The sequence below is a fragment of the Carcharodon carcharias genome, chromosome 2 (assembly GCF_017639515.1).
Source record: "Carcharodon carcharias isolate sCarCar2 chromosome 2, sCarCar2.pri, whole genome shotgun sequence".
In the NCBI taxonomy this organism is placed as follows: Eukaryota; Metazoa; Chordata; class Chondrichthyes; order Lamniformes; family Lamnidae; genus Carcharodon; species Carcharodon carcharias.
In genome coordinates, this window is record NC_054468.1 from 128,701,389 (window position 1) to 128,718,958 (window position 17,570).

At 42.8% G+C, this 17,570-nt stretch overlaps 1 protein-coding gene across 1 annotated transcript in view; it reads right to left on the bottom strand.

Annotated features, from left to right (window-relative positions):
• Positions 1–11,845: 11,845 nt before the first annotated feature.
• LOC121291608 (pleckstrin homology domain-containing family G member 1) overlaps positions 11,846–17,570 on the bottom strand; it is a 207,044-nt gene continuing 201,319 nt past the window's right edge. The window contains exon 18 of the mRNA XM_041213052.1: positions 11,846–16,190. Within this exon, the coding sequence (XP_041068986.1) occupies positions 15,157–16,190 (1,034 nt within the window). The 3' untranslated portion in view covers positions 11,846–15,156. The remainder of the gene's footprint in view (positions 16,191–17,570) is intronic.

A 17,570-nucleotide genomic window follows, 5' to 3' on the forward strand; every position in this document is an offset into this window, starting at 1 on the left:
CTTTTAACAGCTGCTGATTGACCTGTGCAGTAGCCAGTCAGCGAGCGCAATTGCGGAAGCTTCCGGCCAATCAGAATGCGAGTGGGGCGGTTTTGCATACGGCCAAAGGAGGGGGAGAGAGCTCCAAATCCCGTGCCAAATAGGAAATAAACAATCATAGGCAGCGCCATCTTGGAATAGGTATGGGTGAGCGTGCAGGTAAGGTCAGGAGCCTTAATTTCATTACAACTTTACTGCAATTATTGTTTATAAATTTGGCTCAATCTGATCAGCAAATGTGAGCTATTTTAAAAGGAGCTAAGCAAACTGACTGGCACTTAAACTCATTGCTTGGTGGCCTCCTATGAGAAATCAATTCATATAAATAAGACGTATAGCTAAATTACTATGACTACTGGAATTGTACGAATAACTGTTGGAAGTCCTGAAATTAAAATCATTGTAAAATAAATGACATTTTTTTGGATATGTGAATGAGCCTGTAATTAAATCTACTTGTTGAACAGAACTCATAACGTTACACACATTAAATATACATTCATTTCATCATTACTGCACTCAGGGTGGGACTTACTGATTATTTTAATGCATTGGAATAGTTTTTAATACATATTTAATTGAAGTCTCTGTGATAGCTTCTTGACAAAAGAAAGAAAATTATGCTATCATATTTTTCCTAATATTATTGTGGGATATTTTAAAGCAGGCTTATGTGTGTGTATGGGTTAATTTAATTAACTAGAGACAGGTAGACTGCAAGGTTTAAATTATCAAGAAGTGAGTTGTAAAACCGGCATTTGAAATGAAGATGAGTAAAGCTATAGGGTGAGGTCAACAGATAAGGTGTGAATGAAATTTGCATTTTTAGATAAATGGGAAAGGTGTTTGATTTTCTAAAGGACATGATAAGATTTTTACAACTGGCAAGATAAAAAAGGCAAGTTTATTATATTGATTTTTCCAAAAAGTACTGGCCATTATGATAAAAAAATTATGTTCTGGGAAAAGTAACATCTAACGGCAAGTGGAAACAATGGGATTTACAAATCAAAAGGGATAAAATATATTTAAAGAAGGATGGAAGGCTGTGTGAGGGGTGGCCATGTGAGATCTTGAAAGGTGGCAGTGTGAAACAGACTAGGAGAAAATACCTCTAGTTTCCCTGCAGAAGTTTGCTGTTCCAGTAACCAAAGTTAAAAGCCTTTGGAAGTCTATTGTCCAGTGGGTGCTTGTGGTAAAACTGCTGGATTACTTTATATATTTGGAATCTATTTGGACTGATGCCTTCAAGAGACTGTGTAGATAGGAGTCTGGTTAAGTAGGAATTTTGGGAATTGTTATAACTGTGTAACTGTAATCTTGTGTGTGTTTAAGGTTTTTTCTTCTTTTGTTAATGTTTTGATTTAATCTTTAAAATCTCTAAAGGTGGTAGCGGACTCATTAATTCTGACTCAAGTGCATCAGCTGCAGCAATAGATGCTCATTTATCTTTGTGTATTCAGCTGTTGAAATACTGACCATGCAGTCAAGCTTCAGCACAGCCTCTGCAGTGTTGATATTTTTCAGGTCTCTAATTCCTTCATGGTTTGATTTCAAGACTTTTCTGTTAGACAGTTTGAGGTGTTAGTCTAGGGGTGCGAAACTCTTGGCTTGGGGGCCGGATCTGGCCCATTGCACTTTTTCATCCAGCCCACGGTGAGATGCACGCCCTGCATTCTGGGCCAGCTGCCACCATGTTCTGACGCCTGAGCCTCAGTTGCATTCACCACAGGCCTAGGCAGTGGAGGGAGAGAGAGAGAGACGTGAGTTCCAGGAACAAGAACACAGATCATAGCCAGGAAGCTGCCGGCTGCCAATGGGGTGGTGAAGCGTGAGTAACCCAGGGCAGGGGAAGAAGGGAGCCGGACACCCAGCGCCATTGGCGGCTCAGATCCCATCCCCCTCCCAGCTCCATTGGTGTCCCAGGACAGGGGCTCAGCACCTGCAGCCTGAGGAAGAGGCTGAGGCTCCAGGCCCGGGTGCAGGATGCAGAGACAGATGCCACAAACCCAGGTGGGAGAAAGAGAAAAAGACGATCATTGATTGCTAGAGACTGGGCAAAGGAGGAAGATTGAGGGAATGGAGAGAAAGGAGTGGGGGGGGATCAGAAGAGGAGGAGGTGAATCAGGAGCCAGAGGGTATGGGGGTAGGCGGTGAGGAAGAGGATGCTTGATGTACTGAGAGCCACTGGTGGCACCTGCCCCCTCTGTCAACCTGCTGGCAGTTACCTTGAGGGGAACACCATCAAAATCACTTGGAGTGGGGTGGGGGAAAGGAAAAGGTAGAAAGGGTAAATAGAGGCAAAAAGTATGATTTTACAACTCTCTTGGGATTCTCTTAAAAGGCACTGAGAGGAAGGATGAAATAGTGGAGCTGGGTCCCTCACAGCCAGCTGTGCAAAATGGACATATGCCATGCGGGTGTTTCATCTGCATTGCAACCATGTGATAGAAACAGGATCTGAAGTAAACGGAGCCGACCATGAGAGCCAGATCTGAACTGGCAAGCTAAATCCAAGTGGATTTCAGGGTCCCTGGGGAAAAAGATCTTGCTGCAGTTCCTGAGGTGGGTTTATCTGCTATGATTTTAATACAAATTACTTTGAATCTACAGCTCAAAACAGGCCATTCGGCCTAACTGATCTATGCTTCAGACGAGCCTACTCCAATCCCTTTCCATCTCACACTAGCAGCATATTCTTCTATTCCTCATGTGCTAATCTACTTTCCCCCTTAATGCAACTGTGCCATTCACCTCAACCATTCTGGTAGTGCATTCCACACTTGCCACTCTCTGTGTAAATAAATGTCTCTTGTATACATTATTGGATTTATTTTTGACTATTTTATATTAATGACCTCAAGTTCTGACCTCTTCCCCTGCAACCACCCGTCCCCTCAGCTACTCCTATCAGATTACTTGAAAGCTGCCTTTTCTAGAGGAAAGATCACCATTGTACAAACTTTCCAGATGTGTACTTTTTATCATCCTTGTGAATCATTTTTGCACCTACTTGAGTGCGTCTATCTCAATTTTATAATAGAGACCAGAACTGTGCATTTTACTCCCATAACTCTCCTATACTCTCTGGAGGTCGCACAAAACAAGGCCTCCTCAAACAACCTCCATATTCACTCCTACAAATCAGAACAGTTAAGGTGATGCACAGCTGGCCTAGTCAACCATCTCTGTAATAATTGCGCCTCACTCTCCAGCAGCCAAAACTGCCCACTCCTCCCAAGACATCTAACGGGTGAGGGCATACCTGATCTTTCATTTCTCCATCACTAGCATTCTCTTCAAACTCTTCATTGTCCATCCTCTACTTACCTCAATTCCAACTATGAAAAGCTCATTGATTTATGTATCTCTTGCATACATCAGGATCATCCAAGCAACAACTTTTGCTCCTTCCCTCCATAGTGTCCTACATACTGCAGCTCTAATTCTCCATCGTTTTGTCATTTTTCCAAGTTCACTCCCTCCATAAGGCCTCCTTGTTTGAAGCCCTCCCTATTAAGTTCTATCCTTGGGCACCATCCTGCCCGCCTCTCGCAACCATGGTCAATCATCTCCTTTTCAAAGCACCAACTTGAATTTATATAGCATCTGTAATAACACAGAAGCATAATCACATGCACATTTGACATTGAGCACAGAAGGAGATTCCAGGGCAGTGATTAAAAGCTTGCTCAAATAGATAGCCTTTAACTTAAAGGAGGAGAGAGTGGTAGAGAACCAGCGATGCTTAGGGAAGGAATGCTAGAGCTTAGGGCCTTGGTAGTTAAAGACAGCATCATTGTGAATTGGGAATCCAAAAGAGACCAGAATTGGAGGAATGTAGAGATCTCACAGAACTGGAGGAAATTGCAGAGATAGGGAGGGGCATGGCCACAGTGGAATTTGAAAACAAGGACGAAGGCTTTAAAAATCGAAGCATTGTGGGATTGGAGCCAATGTAAGTCAACAGCACAGGGTTGATGGGTGGACATGACTTGGTGTGAGTTTGGAAACAGGCCATGGAGATTTTGGATGAGCTGAAGTTTATGGAATGCACCCAATCCACCTATACACTCCAACCACTAATCCACTCCTAACCCCCTTTATTTCCAACTCCACAACACATCCTCTCCATCAAAACTCTCATCACTGTCCAGTGCCCCCCTCTCTGGCCTCTCAAACCTCAAACTCCAATCTCAAACATCAGCTCCCCACATCTTGTCCTGCAGTAAATCTTACAACTTTGTCACCCCTTGTCCTTGGCTGTCTACCACAATACATTAAAGTTTAATTTTTTTTTGCCTGGACTACAAATCCAATTGACAGGAATGGGGCAGGCAGGCAGTTAAGATTATGGTGGAGTACATAATGGTGCGTTCCTAATGCGCTGCCAACCACCAGTATTATTTTCTGAAGTTGCTAAGGAAAGAAAGGATTTGCATTCATATAGCCCTCATCACTACCGAATGAAATCCCACAGTTACACAGGCAATGAAGTGCTTTTGAAGAGTAGTCATTGTAACAGGGGAAACAGCAGTCAATGTGCACAGCACAATCCAACAAATACATCTGATATAATGACCAAGCCTCTCAAAATAGACGGTGGATAGTTTCCCTTCAGCCTCCACTCCAACTGAGAGTTAAAACCCAGGCTTTTTTGACAGTTCCCCTAATTTTGCCCTGCTTGATATCTGTAATTTCCTTCAGCCCCATTTCCACTTTCATACTCTGGTTGTCCCACTGGTCTTGTACAAGAATCCTGCCACATCCCTTCACTTCATTGCCAGTAGTAGTGTGTTTGGTCTGTTAGGCCCCAGGCTCGATCCCTCTCTGAACCCTTGAGATTCTCCCATTCTTTTTCAATTTGCACAAAACAAATCTAACTCCAAGATTCCAGTCACCTCTCCTAATCTCTGCCTCACACTCTGTAAGAGTTAAACAGGAAACTTCTATTAGTAAAAAACAAAGGTTAGCAGAATTCTCCCAGGTGAACCTTGTACACTATAGGGCCAATATTAGCAGAACTCTCCAGAAAGACTTGGAGATCACAAGAGATTAACTAGATAGGAGATGGGAGGGGGAGGATAAACAGATAAGTTAAAGACAAACAGTACCATGCTAGAACGAAATAGAGGCCCTGTTTGGGTAAAAAAAAAGATACATACCTGGGACTGGGGACATCTGCTTATGTACTGACAAGATTGGAATTTGAATAACGCAATGTATATGCAACTTTGTACAAAAAAGATGGTTTTCCTGTAATCGGTAGAGTTCTGTTTTAGCTAGTCTAAGGCGGACTCTCCCTGTAGTCGCTTGAATAAAACAATCGTTAATCTGTATCTTAGTCTCCAGCGATGGATTCTGAGAGGGCACCACAACACACTCCATTCCTCAATTGATTCCTGTCTTTAAAGAGCTTCAGAACATTTTATAAATTGAAGATGCCATACAAACACAATTTATTGTTTGAATAAAAGATTGAATATTTGTTTTCAGGTGTGACTTTTTTTGTCCCCAGAACTGGATAGTGGATTTTAGACTTTCCTCTGATCTCAAAAGAAACCAGTGGTGTAGGATTTTCTTTCCTTTTTGCTGCTTATAGATTACCCAGTCATTCACAGTTATAGGTGGCTTCTGCTCTATTTAGGATTTAGTGTGTTTCAGATGTAGCACCCTCACCTGAATCAGAAAATTTTGGGTAATGTCAGTGCAATACCAAGGGTGTGCCACACTGTCTGAGGTGCCATCTTTCAAATAGACTTTAAACTGAGGCCCCATCTTCACTCAGGTGGATGTAAAAGATCCCATGGCTTATTGGGAGAAGAGCAGGGTAATTATCCCCAGTGTCCTGGGCCAATCTTTATCTGTCAGTCAACACCAAACAAAGAGATTTTCTGGTCATCATATTGCTGTTTGCAAGACCTTACTGTGCTCAAATTGGCTGTCATGTTTCCTACACCACTACAGTAGCCACACTTCAAAAGCGCCTCATTAACCATGAAGTACTTTGAGAAATCATAGAGGTCTAAAGCACAGAAAAAGACCCTTCAGCTCATTGAGTCTGCGCCAGTCAAACAAGTACCTAACTATTCTAATCCCATTTTCCAGCACTAGGCCCATAGCCTTGTATGCCATGGCATCCCACATGCACATCCAAATACTTCTTAAATGTTATGAGGGTTTCTGCCTCTACCACCCTTTCAGGCAGTGAGTTCCAGATTCCCACCACCCTCTGGGTGAAAAAATTCTTCCCCAATCCCCTCTAAACCTCCTGTCCCCTAAATCTATGCCCCCTGGTTATTGATCCCTCCACCAAGAGGAAAAGTTCCTTCCTGTCTACCCTATCTATGCCCCTCATAATTTTAAACACCTCAATCATGCATCCCCTCAATCTCCCCTGCTCCAGGGAAAATAACTCCCGTCTATCCAATCTCTCCTCATAACTCTCCAACCCAGGCAACATCCTGGCAAATCTCCTCAGCACTCTTTAGTGCAATCACATCCAGTAATGAGGATTCCAGAACTGCACGTAATAGTCTAGCTGTGGCCTAACCAGCGTTTTATACAGTTCCAGCATAACCTCCCTGCTCTTATATTCTGTGCCTCGGCTAATAAAGGCAAGTATCCCATATGCCTTCTTAACCACATTATCTATCTGTCCCACTACCTTAAGGGACCGGTGGACATGCACACCATGGTCCCTCTGATCCTCGGTACTTCTCAGAGTCCTACCATTCCTCATGTTATTTCCGGGTCTTGTTTGTCCTGCCCAAGTGTATCACCTCACACTTATCCGGATTAAATTCCATTTGCCACTGATCAGCCCATCTGACCAGCCCGTCTATATCCTCCTGTAATCTAAGGCTATCCTCCTCACTGTTTACCGCCCCACCAATTTTCGTGTCAGCCGTGAACTTACTGATCAACCCGCCTACATTCAAGTCTAATTCATTTATATATACCACTTGCGCTTGTTAAAGGTGCTATATAAATGCAAGCTTTTACTTAATGTCTCATGTTCTCACTGGAATATGGTTTTAAAAGGTCTATTCCAAAATGATGCAATAAAAAATAAAATTGATATCTTGTGGTTGCTAAAAGTGTGCCTCTTCATCACATCACAGCTTGGTTTGCCCCCTCCTCCAGCAGTTGCTTCTTTGAGCATCTTACCTTGTTCCACCCCTTGTCTCATTTAAAATTCTCATTCTGTACCACCCTCCTAAGTACCATGAAAAAAAATTCTCACAGCTATGGTGATAGCTTTCCTTCCTTACCCTCTGCACTGAGCAACTTCTCGTCCTTAATGATTTCAATCCCCAACTTGATTCCTAAGACCCTCCCTCCTGAGTTCACTCCATCCTGATCTCCCTTAATTTCTCCCTTCATATAACCTGCCCAATCCATATTGATAACCACCTCCTTGGTTTTGTCATCTCATGTGACCTTGCTACTCCCACCATGCCGGTCACAGATAAGAATAAAGCTATCTCTGATCGTTTTGAGTCCTCATGACCCTTCAACAGAAGGGTCATGAGGACTCGAAACGTCAACTGCGCTCTTCTCCGCCAATGCTGCCAGATCTGCTGAGTTTTTCCAGGTATTTGTTTCTATTTTTGTTTTGGATTTCCAGCATCCGCAGTTTTTTGTTTCTATCTCTGATCTGTTCCTTTTATCATTCGCCACCCACATCCCTCTCCCAACCTTACTTCCTTCTGTGCCCACCCCTGGGGGGATGGGGGAACTATCCTCAATTCACCACAGCATTTCTGCAGCTACTGATCTGCTCCACTGCGCCTTCACCTTCAACATCCTTATACCCATTAAAATCATTTCACTCACCCTTATCACTTGCTCTGAGGCTACCCTCCTCCTCCTTTAATTCCAAGTGACACAGACTTGATCATATATGATGGACAACTGGCATAGCCATTCTGCTCCAGATTTGGCCATACCACAAAACACTGCCCTCATCTGCCAAAACTGCTCAATATTCCAGGATCTTTCTGGGATGCAAAGATAATCCCTGGTTTATTTTTTCTACTGCAGTGGTTCCCAAACTGTAGTTGAGGTTCACAACATGTTTCAGGGGATTCGTGGGAAAAATCCCATAATGTTGGAAGAAGTGTCTGCATGTCAAAATTAATGACAGCTGTCAGTTCGAATAGTAGCCTGTCATTCAGGATGGTCACTGTCCAAAACAGCCAATCAGTTATGTAGACCATCCTGATTGACAGGCTATTTGGCCAATGATTGCTGTTGTTCGGAACAACAGTAATCATTGGCCCAGTGGAACTCATTTTTTTGCACGTTGTGACTGGAGTTGGAGTCTAAGTCGTCAGTGGTGTCCTGTGTCTTCTGCTTCAGAGTCTGTGCCTGTAGGAGTGGGCTCTCAGGTAAGTTCCTGCATTTTAATTTTAATGTATTTCCCTTCCCCTTCTGACCTTACCTGCAGGATTTTAGACAAGAGGTGAGAAGATTGGACAGCTCTCAGTGCGGTTGCTGGACTGGGGTGCTGGGGGGGGTGTGAAGTCAGACTCATGCAGTGAATAACATTCTAAATGGCTTCAGAATTCGACTTGGTTTCTCGTGCAGCTGGAGGCTGCTGAATCCTCTTCATGTTCTACTCAGGTAGTGCTTAGCACACAGGCATTAAAGGCAGCAATTCATCGTCGTGTATCCTCCAACATGGGAGGGGTCATTGAGGAAGAGAATAAAAATCAAAATAAATGCGGCAAGGTAAAACTGGGTTTGGATCCTGGCCATTTGAAGCCACTTGTTAATCTCTATTCTAATGAGCTTTCTGATTTCTCATCCAGCTCACACCTTTGTGCTTAGCCTTCAAATAAATAAGGGAGAAATTGTGGGTGTGAGAGGCCTGAGTGTGGTTGACGACGATGGAAGATTGCAGCAAGCAATTTTAATTCCTTGGGAGAACAGTTTGGCTGCCAGCTGTTATAACAGATTGAAACCATTATTTTCAGGTCCCTACCACAAGCTCCATCCCTCCCAACTATCTAAGGCTGAACCAGACTGTTTTCAACCTCCAAGATGAGTTCCAACCACAGATCTGCATCAGCAAAGACCCTCCTATTTCCACCTCTACCCAACTGCATTCCTACTACAGCTCATCTGTTATTGAAACCCTCCTTTATGGCTTTTGTTACCTCTGGACTCCACCCAACTCCTGGCCAAATCACCCTATTCTAGCCTTCCTAAAATTGGTCATTCAAACTCTGCTGCCCATGTCCTAACTTATCCCAAATCTTGTTCAAACATCACCCAGTTAAGCAAAGCCTCATTTTTAAAATGCTCATCGTCTTCAAATCCTGCAACCCTCCAATTTGTGAGCATCCCTGATTGTATTCACTACTGGTGGCTCTGCCTTCGGCTGTCTAGGCCTGAAGCTCTGGCATTCCCTCACTAAACCTCTCTTTCCTCATTGTAAGAAGCTCTATAAAACTTGCCTTTTGACCAAGCTTTTGGTCTTCAGTACTAATATGTCCTTGTAGCTCAAGTGTCAAATTTCATTCAATAACACTTCTGTGAAACACACGGGACATTTAACGATGTAGGGGAACAGGAGTAGGCCCTCAGACCTGCCCACCTTTTGGCAAGATCATGGCTAATCTGTGACCTAATTCCATATACCCACCTTTACCTTATGATACCTTTTGGTTAAAATTAACGATTGATGCTAGATCCATTATTGTTTACAGAAAGTTCCAAACTTAAACCAACTTTTGTGTATAAAGAAGTGTTAATTTTAGCCTTGAAAGGTCTGGCTCTAACTTTTAAACTATGACCCCAGGTCCTGTACTCCCCAACCAACCATCTATCCCATTTAATAGCTCAAAAGCTTTTATTTATTTACCCATTAACCTCGTATAACCCTAGGTTCTGTTCTCTGTCCTCGATACTTTGGAATCCAGATATCATTCTGGTGAATTTATATTGCTCTCCTTTCAAGCTCAATTTATCCTCCCTAAGCTGTGGTGCCTAGAGCTGCTCACACTTCAAAGTGTGATCCAAACATACAAATTAGGAGTAGGCCATTCGGCCCCTCAAGCCTCCTCTGCCATTCAATAAGATCATGGCTGATCTGAATATGGCCGCAACACATTTTGCCTACATACCTCCCCATTATCCTTTGATTCCCTTGTTAGTCAAGAATCTATCTATTTCTGTTTTAAAAATATTCAATGACCCTGCCTCTACCCCTCTGGGGAACAGAATTCCATGGACTCAACCCTCAGGGGAAAAAAATTCTCATCTTTGCCTTAAATGGGAGACTCTTATTTTTAAACTATGTCCCTTTGTTCTGGGGTCTTCCGCATGGGGAAACATCCTTTCAGCATCCACCCTGTCAAGTCCCCTTAGGATCTTATATGTTTCAATAAGGTCACCTCATTCTTCCACATTTCAAGGCAATTCAACCTTATAAGGTAAGCCCTTCAACCCTGGAATCAGTCAAATGAAGCTTCTCTGAACTGCTTGTAACACAATTATATCGTTTCTTAAATAAGGAGACCTAAAGTGTACACAGGTGCAGTCTCACTCATGTCTTGTACAAATTTAGCAAAACATACCTACTTTTATATTCTATTCCCCTTGCAATGAACAACAATAAATAAATAACAATGAAGAAAAGACTGTACAGCTGAAGTGGGATTTCTAACCTCACCTACTTCCATAAATTCAAGCTGTTAGTCTAGAAAAACCTCAGTGGCAGGGTCCACTGTGATAAATAAAATTGGGGTGGTGGTTGGCAGGGAACAGAAAATAGTGCAAAACAAAAGAAGAAAATGAAATAAAAGACAGGAATAGTTGAGCAGAGGACGAGGGAAAGTGATGCGCACCTTGGACAAGAGACTTATCTCCCCATGATGCTCTCTCCAGCCGATAACCTTGTTCCTGGTTATTAAACTGTCCTATGTAGCTAGTTCATGCACAGGAAACTGCGGTTTCTTTTCCGGCCTTTTTTGGTCGGCCTGATTGCCTATTCTGACAAAGCATTGAGAACAATTTTTAGAGGGGAAAGCGGAGAGGATGCGTGGGGGCAGAAAGATAAGAGCAGAAAGAGCGCGCGAGGTGGGGGGACGATAGAGAGAGAGAGAATACGTGCGGTGGGAGGGGGCAAGCGTGAACGACAAGCGGGAAGAGGGAGCGCATACGCGTGGGAGCAAGTTGGGAAAGGGGTGGGTGCAGGGCCGGAGGAGACATGTGAGTTACGCAGGGAGCGATGCTTATTTGTAGCGGCGGGGTCATTTCTTGCTTGATGAGCAGCAGTGGTATGGTTTTTGCCAATAGTCATCCTCCACAGAGCCAACATTATAAAAAAGGAAAGCTTCAACTTCCTAGTTAATTGGTTTGCAGTCTGACTTTAATTAAACCACAGTGCTAGGAACCTTCTCAACTGCTTTTATTTTACTTGACACTGAAGTCCCTTGATGCAGCCAATGTCGCCTGGATCGTGTCCATTTGTGATCTCTGCCACTGTCCCCGCCATAGGCTTCAGGGTCGGAGGGTGGCTGTTTATCGTCAATGACTAATTTCAACGCAGGTGCCTACGTTCTTCCCCCATTGGCTTCCTCCTGCTGGTTCTCGGTTGCTCTGGCCACCCTGGAGTGAATTTCGCTTGTCTTGGCTAAGCCCTGAACATCAACTCACTTTTACTTCAACCAACTATGGGAAATGACACAGGCAATTATATTGTATAAAATGTTGCCTCCGAACCTTAACATTTGCTGTCATTGATTCTTACTTGCACATGCTGCATAAATGTACTAAAAAAAGCAATTCAGACAAATACCTGAACGAGTTATTTATTTCAAATGATACATTTCTGTAGAGTGTACAATGATGTCCCTCCTGGCAGAAAAACAATATATATTTTTTTAAAGTTAACATGAAATTTTCGAACTATTCCTGGTAATTTGGCATGCATTAGGCTCAGCTTTTCTTTGAGCAAAGTAAAATTAATACAGCGAGCATTTTAAACATTTTGCTACATGGTCAACATTCAGAAATGTTTACAAAATTAACCATAAAAAGTGCAATTTTTTCATGGAAGTCATTATTCAGCTCAATATCTCATCCATAGGACAAGGCATTAAAACCCCAGTTTCTGAGATAGTTCTTTTTTTAATTAACAAGTTGGTCATCTCAACAGTCACTTCAGTTTTAACACTGAAAAAAATTACCTTCAAGTACCAAATGTCAGAACTGTAAGTGATTTTCATCAATGATCCCTTATCATTGCAGATTAGCTCCTGGCAACACGCTTTGTACAGTATAGCTTCTAAAGGAATGACATTAGAAAATTAAACAGTTAACTCAAGAGATCCTGAAATAATTTTCCAGAATATAAACATCAGGATCTCTCCTCTCCAGTTCAATGATTCTCATTTTAAACAAATTACAGCAAATGTCCAATGAAGGAGAGGTGCAATAAAATATTGACCTGTTATTAAAAAAATACTTGATACAAAATTTACATTGGTGAAGACTGTTCCTCTCTACTGGTTTTCATCATTAGGAGTCATTGAACGCTCACACTTCAGTTACTATATCAAGTGCATTCATTATTGCTTAAAACAGAAGCAATGTGTCTTTTAAAAAAAAATGTTTGTCTGGTTTTCTACATAGCTAAGTGAGAAAATGGCAGATTTGCAATGGAAACCAAACACTGGGATTCATATTGCACAGTCATACACTGTACTGTCACCTGAAATTTGGTTCAATGTACAGCTATTGCTTATATATTTTGAAAGGAGGCACAGAGATAAACAAGAGTGTCAATTTCCCGATCATATCCTGGGGTTGTGCAGATGAAGTGGGAACACTGTGCTGCAAGGGTCAGGCAGGTCCGTGCAATTCTCTTGGGCACCTTTGTGATATGGCTTATCCATAAGATTTCACAGCACAACTCACTAATAAACCAATTGTGGACAATTCATGATGAATGTGGGGTATCATTCCTACCCCTATTTCCTGGCCACCGCCAACTAAAATGCTAAAAGTGAGTAGTTCTACTAACAGCAGAGGCAAGGAGAATTTGAAGAATTTCTTTTGGTGGAATTTATTGAATCAACAATTAAATGGTTGTGGTACAAACAGAAACACTAACCCTTAGGGACTGGACTTCTAAACCAAACAGTGGGCTCTGTGATATTGGGTACTGTGTTCTGAGCATTGTAAATCGATGCTATACAAGTGATTGGGAAACAGTTCGCAATATTTGAATGGCATGTTTGATTCGGGTCAGTGTTAGATCTAGATTTGACTATTAGTTGTGAACATGCACAAGTTACTGGTTTTTTTTCCAATATTTTCCCCAAGGAACATCAAACAGATGGGAGTTTCCACTAGATCATGGATTCTAAATAGGATCTTCCACCGAACATGGAGATGGACTTCCAATTACAGTTGTCAACTGGATAGGGAATACACCATCAGTAATGGTCATCATCCATGGAACTAGAAGAGGTGGATAGAGTCAGAGAGGAGGCCCATGAACAAGTTCTATACCTGTTCTCAGATTAATGAATAGTCTGTGCAGGAAAAGCAAATTAGAGAAGAGATAAATTGGAACAGCTTCCAGCTATCCATAACCAATATTTTAACTGGAAATCTAGGAATAACCATGTGGAATGCAGATTCAAAAATGTACAAGACTAGAACTTCTAGTCTCCAGAGACCGATGCATCAATGTAATCGGCACTTGGCTTTTAAGCAGTGCATCCCCTCAACCCGTCAAATATACAAATGATCTGTAGTAGGCACTACCTCTTAACTAGCTGTCTCTAGCTCCAGTAATGAAAAAAAAAGACTCAGCAAAATGGCACTCCCAGCCATGTGGCAGACATCTCGTTGGTAAATGGTTCATGACAGAATATCAGCATCTCTTCCAGCAATGCTAATTAAGAATAGCTTCTCCACCAGCCACCACTGCAACACCCCATCCCCTTGCTCCACACTCATTGGTAGTCCCCACCTCATGCAGAATACAGATTGCTCATGCAAATTTCTGCCTGTTTCCAGTGAGATGCAAAAAAGTTAATGGGGAAACCAGGAAGCTCAATGGTTTAAGTTGTCAAGATGAGATGGAGATTTAAAGAAAGATGGCTATCCAGCTCGAGTAAGAGAAGCTAGAAGGCATTTAGAATTAGTGCTTCAATGTGAGAAATCAATTTATTTGATGCAATACCATCAGAGGCAATGGGTGAGGGCAATGGGAGTGCATGAGGAGGACAAAGGGAAATATAGGGTTTAGATGACCAGCAGGCAGATGGTGAGTGTCCAGTTATTTAGTAAGGTCATCTTTTCCAGCTGGTCACTGATCAGTCACATGAAGCTCTCTTAATTCTAAACCCAGGTGTTATCATAAAAACAAAAAAATTGTTGGAAATACGCAAATGCCTGTTGGGCGTGAGGAGTGGATCTTCCCCCTCCTTAACCTGGCTTTCCATTTGACAGATTCTAAGGAGCCCGTGTATCTCCTGCACTTGCCATCACTCTTTCCCTCTATTTCTGTTACTGAGTATATTGCTCAAAACTTCAATAATGGTCCAATAAGCCGTCTCAATAGGGGGAAAAAAACTCATCTTGTCCAAACTGCTCTACCCCTAGTTTATGTGACATGTGTAAATCCATAATGCCCTCAGTCTCAGAGGCTAGGACTTTTGAGGACTGGATCCTCTTCCACGTGGCTCATTTCCCAAAACACACCAGCATCCCGTGTGAGAATGAGTCAATATGTGACCCAGAACAAAGGTAGGGCAACTAATTTTAACCCAGAACCAGTCTTGAAACCCCCTAATAACACATCACCAGTCTCACTCCTGGCAGCATGTGTGAAATATATATTTCCTCATCATGCTTTTGCCACTGATTACCCATATTATACAAAAGTAAACGACTATTTGCATTTTTTTTTTTGCAAATCTTGTTCATTCTCCCAACCTAGATACTACTTAACATAAGGTACCTACTCAGGCAGCATTTGCAGAGTAGTGGGAGGATAGCTGGAGATCTATGTGAAGTGCTCGCAAGCAGTTCAGTTAATACATTATGGTTTTCCTCCTCTTTCCCTTCAGTCTCGTGACTGGGATCAAATGTTCAAGCGAAACTGCTGGAGCTGAGACACTGAAACTTATCTCTCAGAGTCTGTACAATATTCTGCTGGCTGGGAGAGGGTTCCCGCCAGAGATAGTGGCTCAGCTGGTCAGGCTCGGCCAACACAGTTAAGGAGCCCACTGCACTGGCGTTGCTGTTCGACAGTGGGATGCAGGAGACACGAGCTGAACGAGAGTTGCCAGGTTCAGGAGTAGATTCCCCTTTGCCATTGGGCTGGAAGCTCAGGTCAGGAGTCAGGGTTCCCTCGTCCAGGTCTTCATAATCCTCATCTTCAGACTTGATCTCCACATAGTCTTCATCATCTTCCCCTGTGTCATTGAAGTTGGCAAAGTAGTTCCGTGTTGCCAATTGTGCGTCAAGTGGTGGAACCCTGTTGATCACAAGGACCTTTTCCGAGTCTTGCAATGTCAACACTGGCTGCTCGACCTCCTGGCTCCCATAATGCAGCCTGTCTGAGGGAGAGTCCTGGCTGGGGAATGGTGCATCCCTGTCAGAGACATGATCGATGGAGTCAGAGGAGTGGCTCTTTGCCATGGAGGGTGAGGACAGTGAAGCCCCCCATGGCTTGCCCTCAGTTACCCTGCGATCCAAGGAGCTGTAGCCATGCGCCGTTGAACAGTCCGCCCCACTGGGTGGGACGATGATGGTGCTCCACCGCTGCTGTGTTGGTGCTGGTGGGCAAGCCGCAACAGAGGGCACCGAACCAGCCAACACCCCTCTGCTCTGAAGTCGCCCAACAGCCTTGCTCTTCTGGGCGGAATATTTGGCCGCAAGTTCCTGAATATCCGGCCAGGCAACAAAGTCTGCCAGCTCACCGTTACTGTAGGTGGAGTGTAGCAGCCAGTCCTCAGTGCCCAGAGACTGCCCATGGGGGGGGCAAGTGGCAAGCAGGTCCCGCGTTGAGTTTTGGGCCCACAGCTCACCAGCGTCATCTGCTGGCACACTTTGTAATGATTTAGGAGTCTCTCTGAACAGGAGCTGGTCGTACAGCTGGGAGTATTCAGCAATTCGAGCACCTTAGTTAAAAAAACAAGCGTTAATCATTAAATAAATGTAAACAGAGATAATCCTGACATAACTGTATAATGAAGATGAAATAACAAGACATGTTGTTTCTTGCACTCACTCTGAAGTTTACAAAGTCCATTCAAATCTTCAGTATATCTTGGACGATCCTGTTGTAACAGTCAGTAAACTCAGGAATACAGGAACAAGAGTAGGCCATTTAGCCCCGAGAATGTTCCACCATTCAATCAGACCTCCATTTACTCACCTTGGTTTCCTTAACAACCCTTAACAAAAACCTATCAATCTCATATTTGAAATTCTCAATTGATCAAACCACAATAGCTTTTCTGGAAGACAGCATTCCAGTTTTCCACTCTTTTGAGCATCCTGATATCACCACAGTATGGCCTAGTTCAAATTTTAAGGTTATGCCCCCTTGTTCTGGGCTCCCTCAACAGACAAAATAATTTCGATCTACCCTACCAAATCCCTTTAATCATCTTAACCACCTCAATTCGATTACTTAATCTGCTATACAAAAGAGAATGCAAGCCTCTTTTACACAAGCTGTCCTCATACGTTAACCCTTTATAAGCCAGGTATTCTGGTGAATCTGCTGTGCACCCCAACCAAGACTTTCCCAAGGTTCAATGCCCAGAAACAAACACAATACTCTAAATGGGGTCTAATCAGAGCTTTAAACATTAACAAAGCTTCTATCTATTTTTCAGCCTAAAGTTCTAAATTCCTTTAGCTATTTTAATTTTTATATATGCCTGCCCACTAGTTTGCGATTTCAGTACATGGAGCCTGAAATCTCCCAGCTCTTCCACAATTCTTAGCTTCTCACCATTTAGAAAATACTCTGATCCACCATCTTTCTTGTGTCAAAAGTGGGTGAGCTCACACTCCCCCCACATTAAATGCCATCTGCCAGTTTTGCCCACTCATCACCTAATCAATGTCCATTTATAATTTTCTGCTCCCATCTATTTACAGTGCTAATTTGGATTTAGAGAAACATTGTACTAACAGGATCATTTAGGTATATTTACAGTTTAGAAAAGTGGGACCTTAGTAAGACAGTGATCAAATTCTCTAATATTGCTGGAGTCAGTTAATTGTAGCACTGAATTAAATCACCTCTTGGTTTAATGAGATATTCATCACGGTGATTCTAGACCAGTTTGGTTTATACTACACGTATCACTTCCTCATGTCCTTAGAGTATACATTTGGTTGTTTCATCACACAAGGACGTCTTCAGATCTGCACAGGATTATGCAGTCCTGTAGCAAGGCAGGTGAAGCAGGATCCAAGAAATATTTAATAATGCTAGACATTCATCTCACCAAGTGCTGGTACTACAGATTAGTTTACTGCTGCTC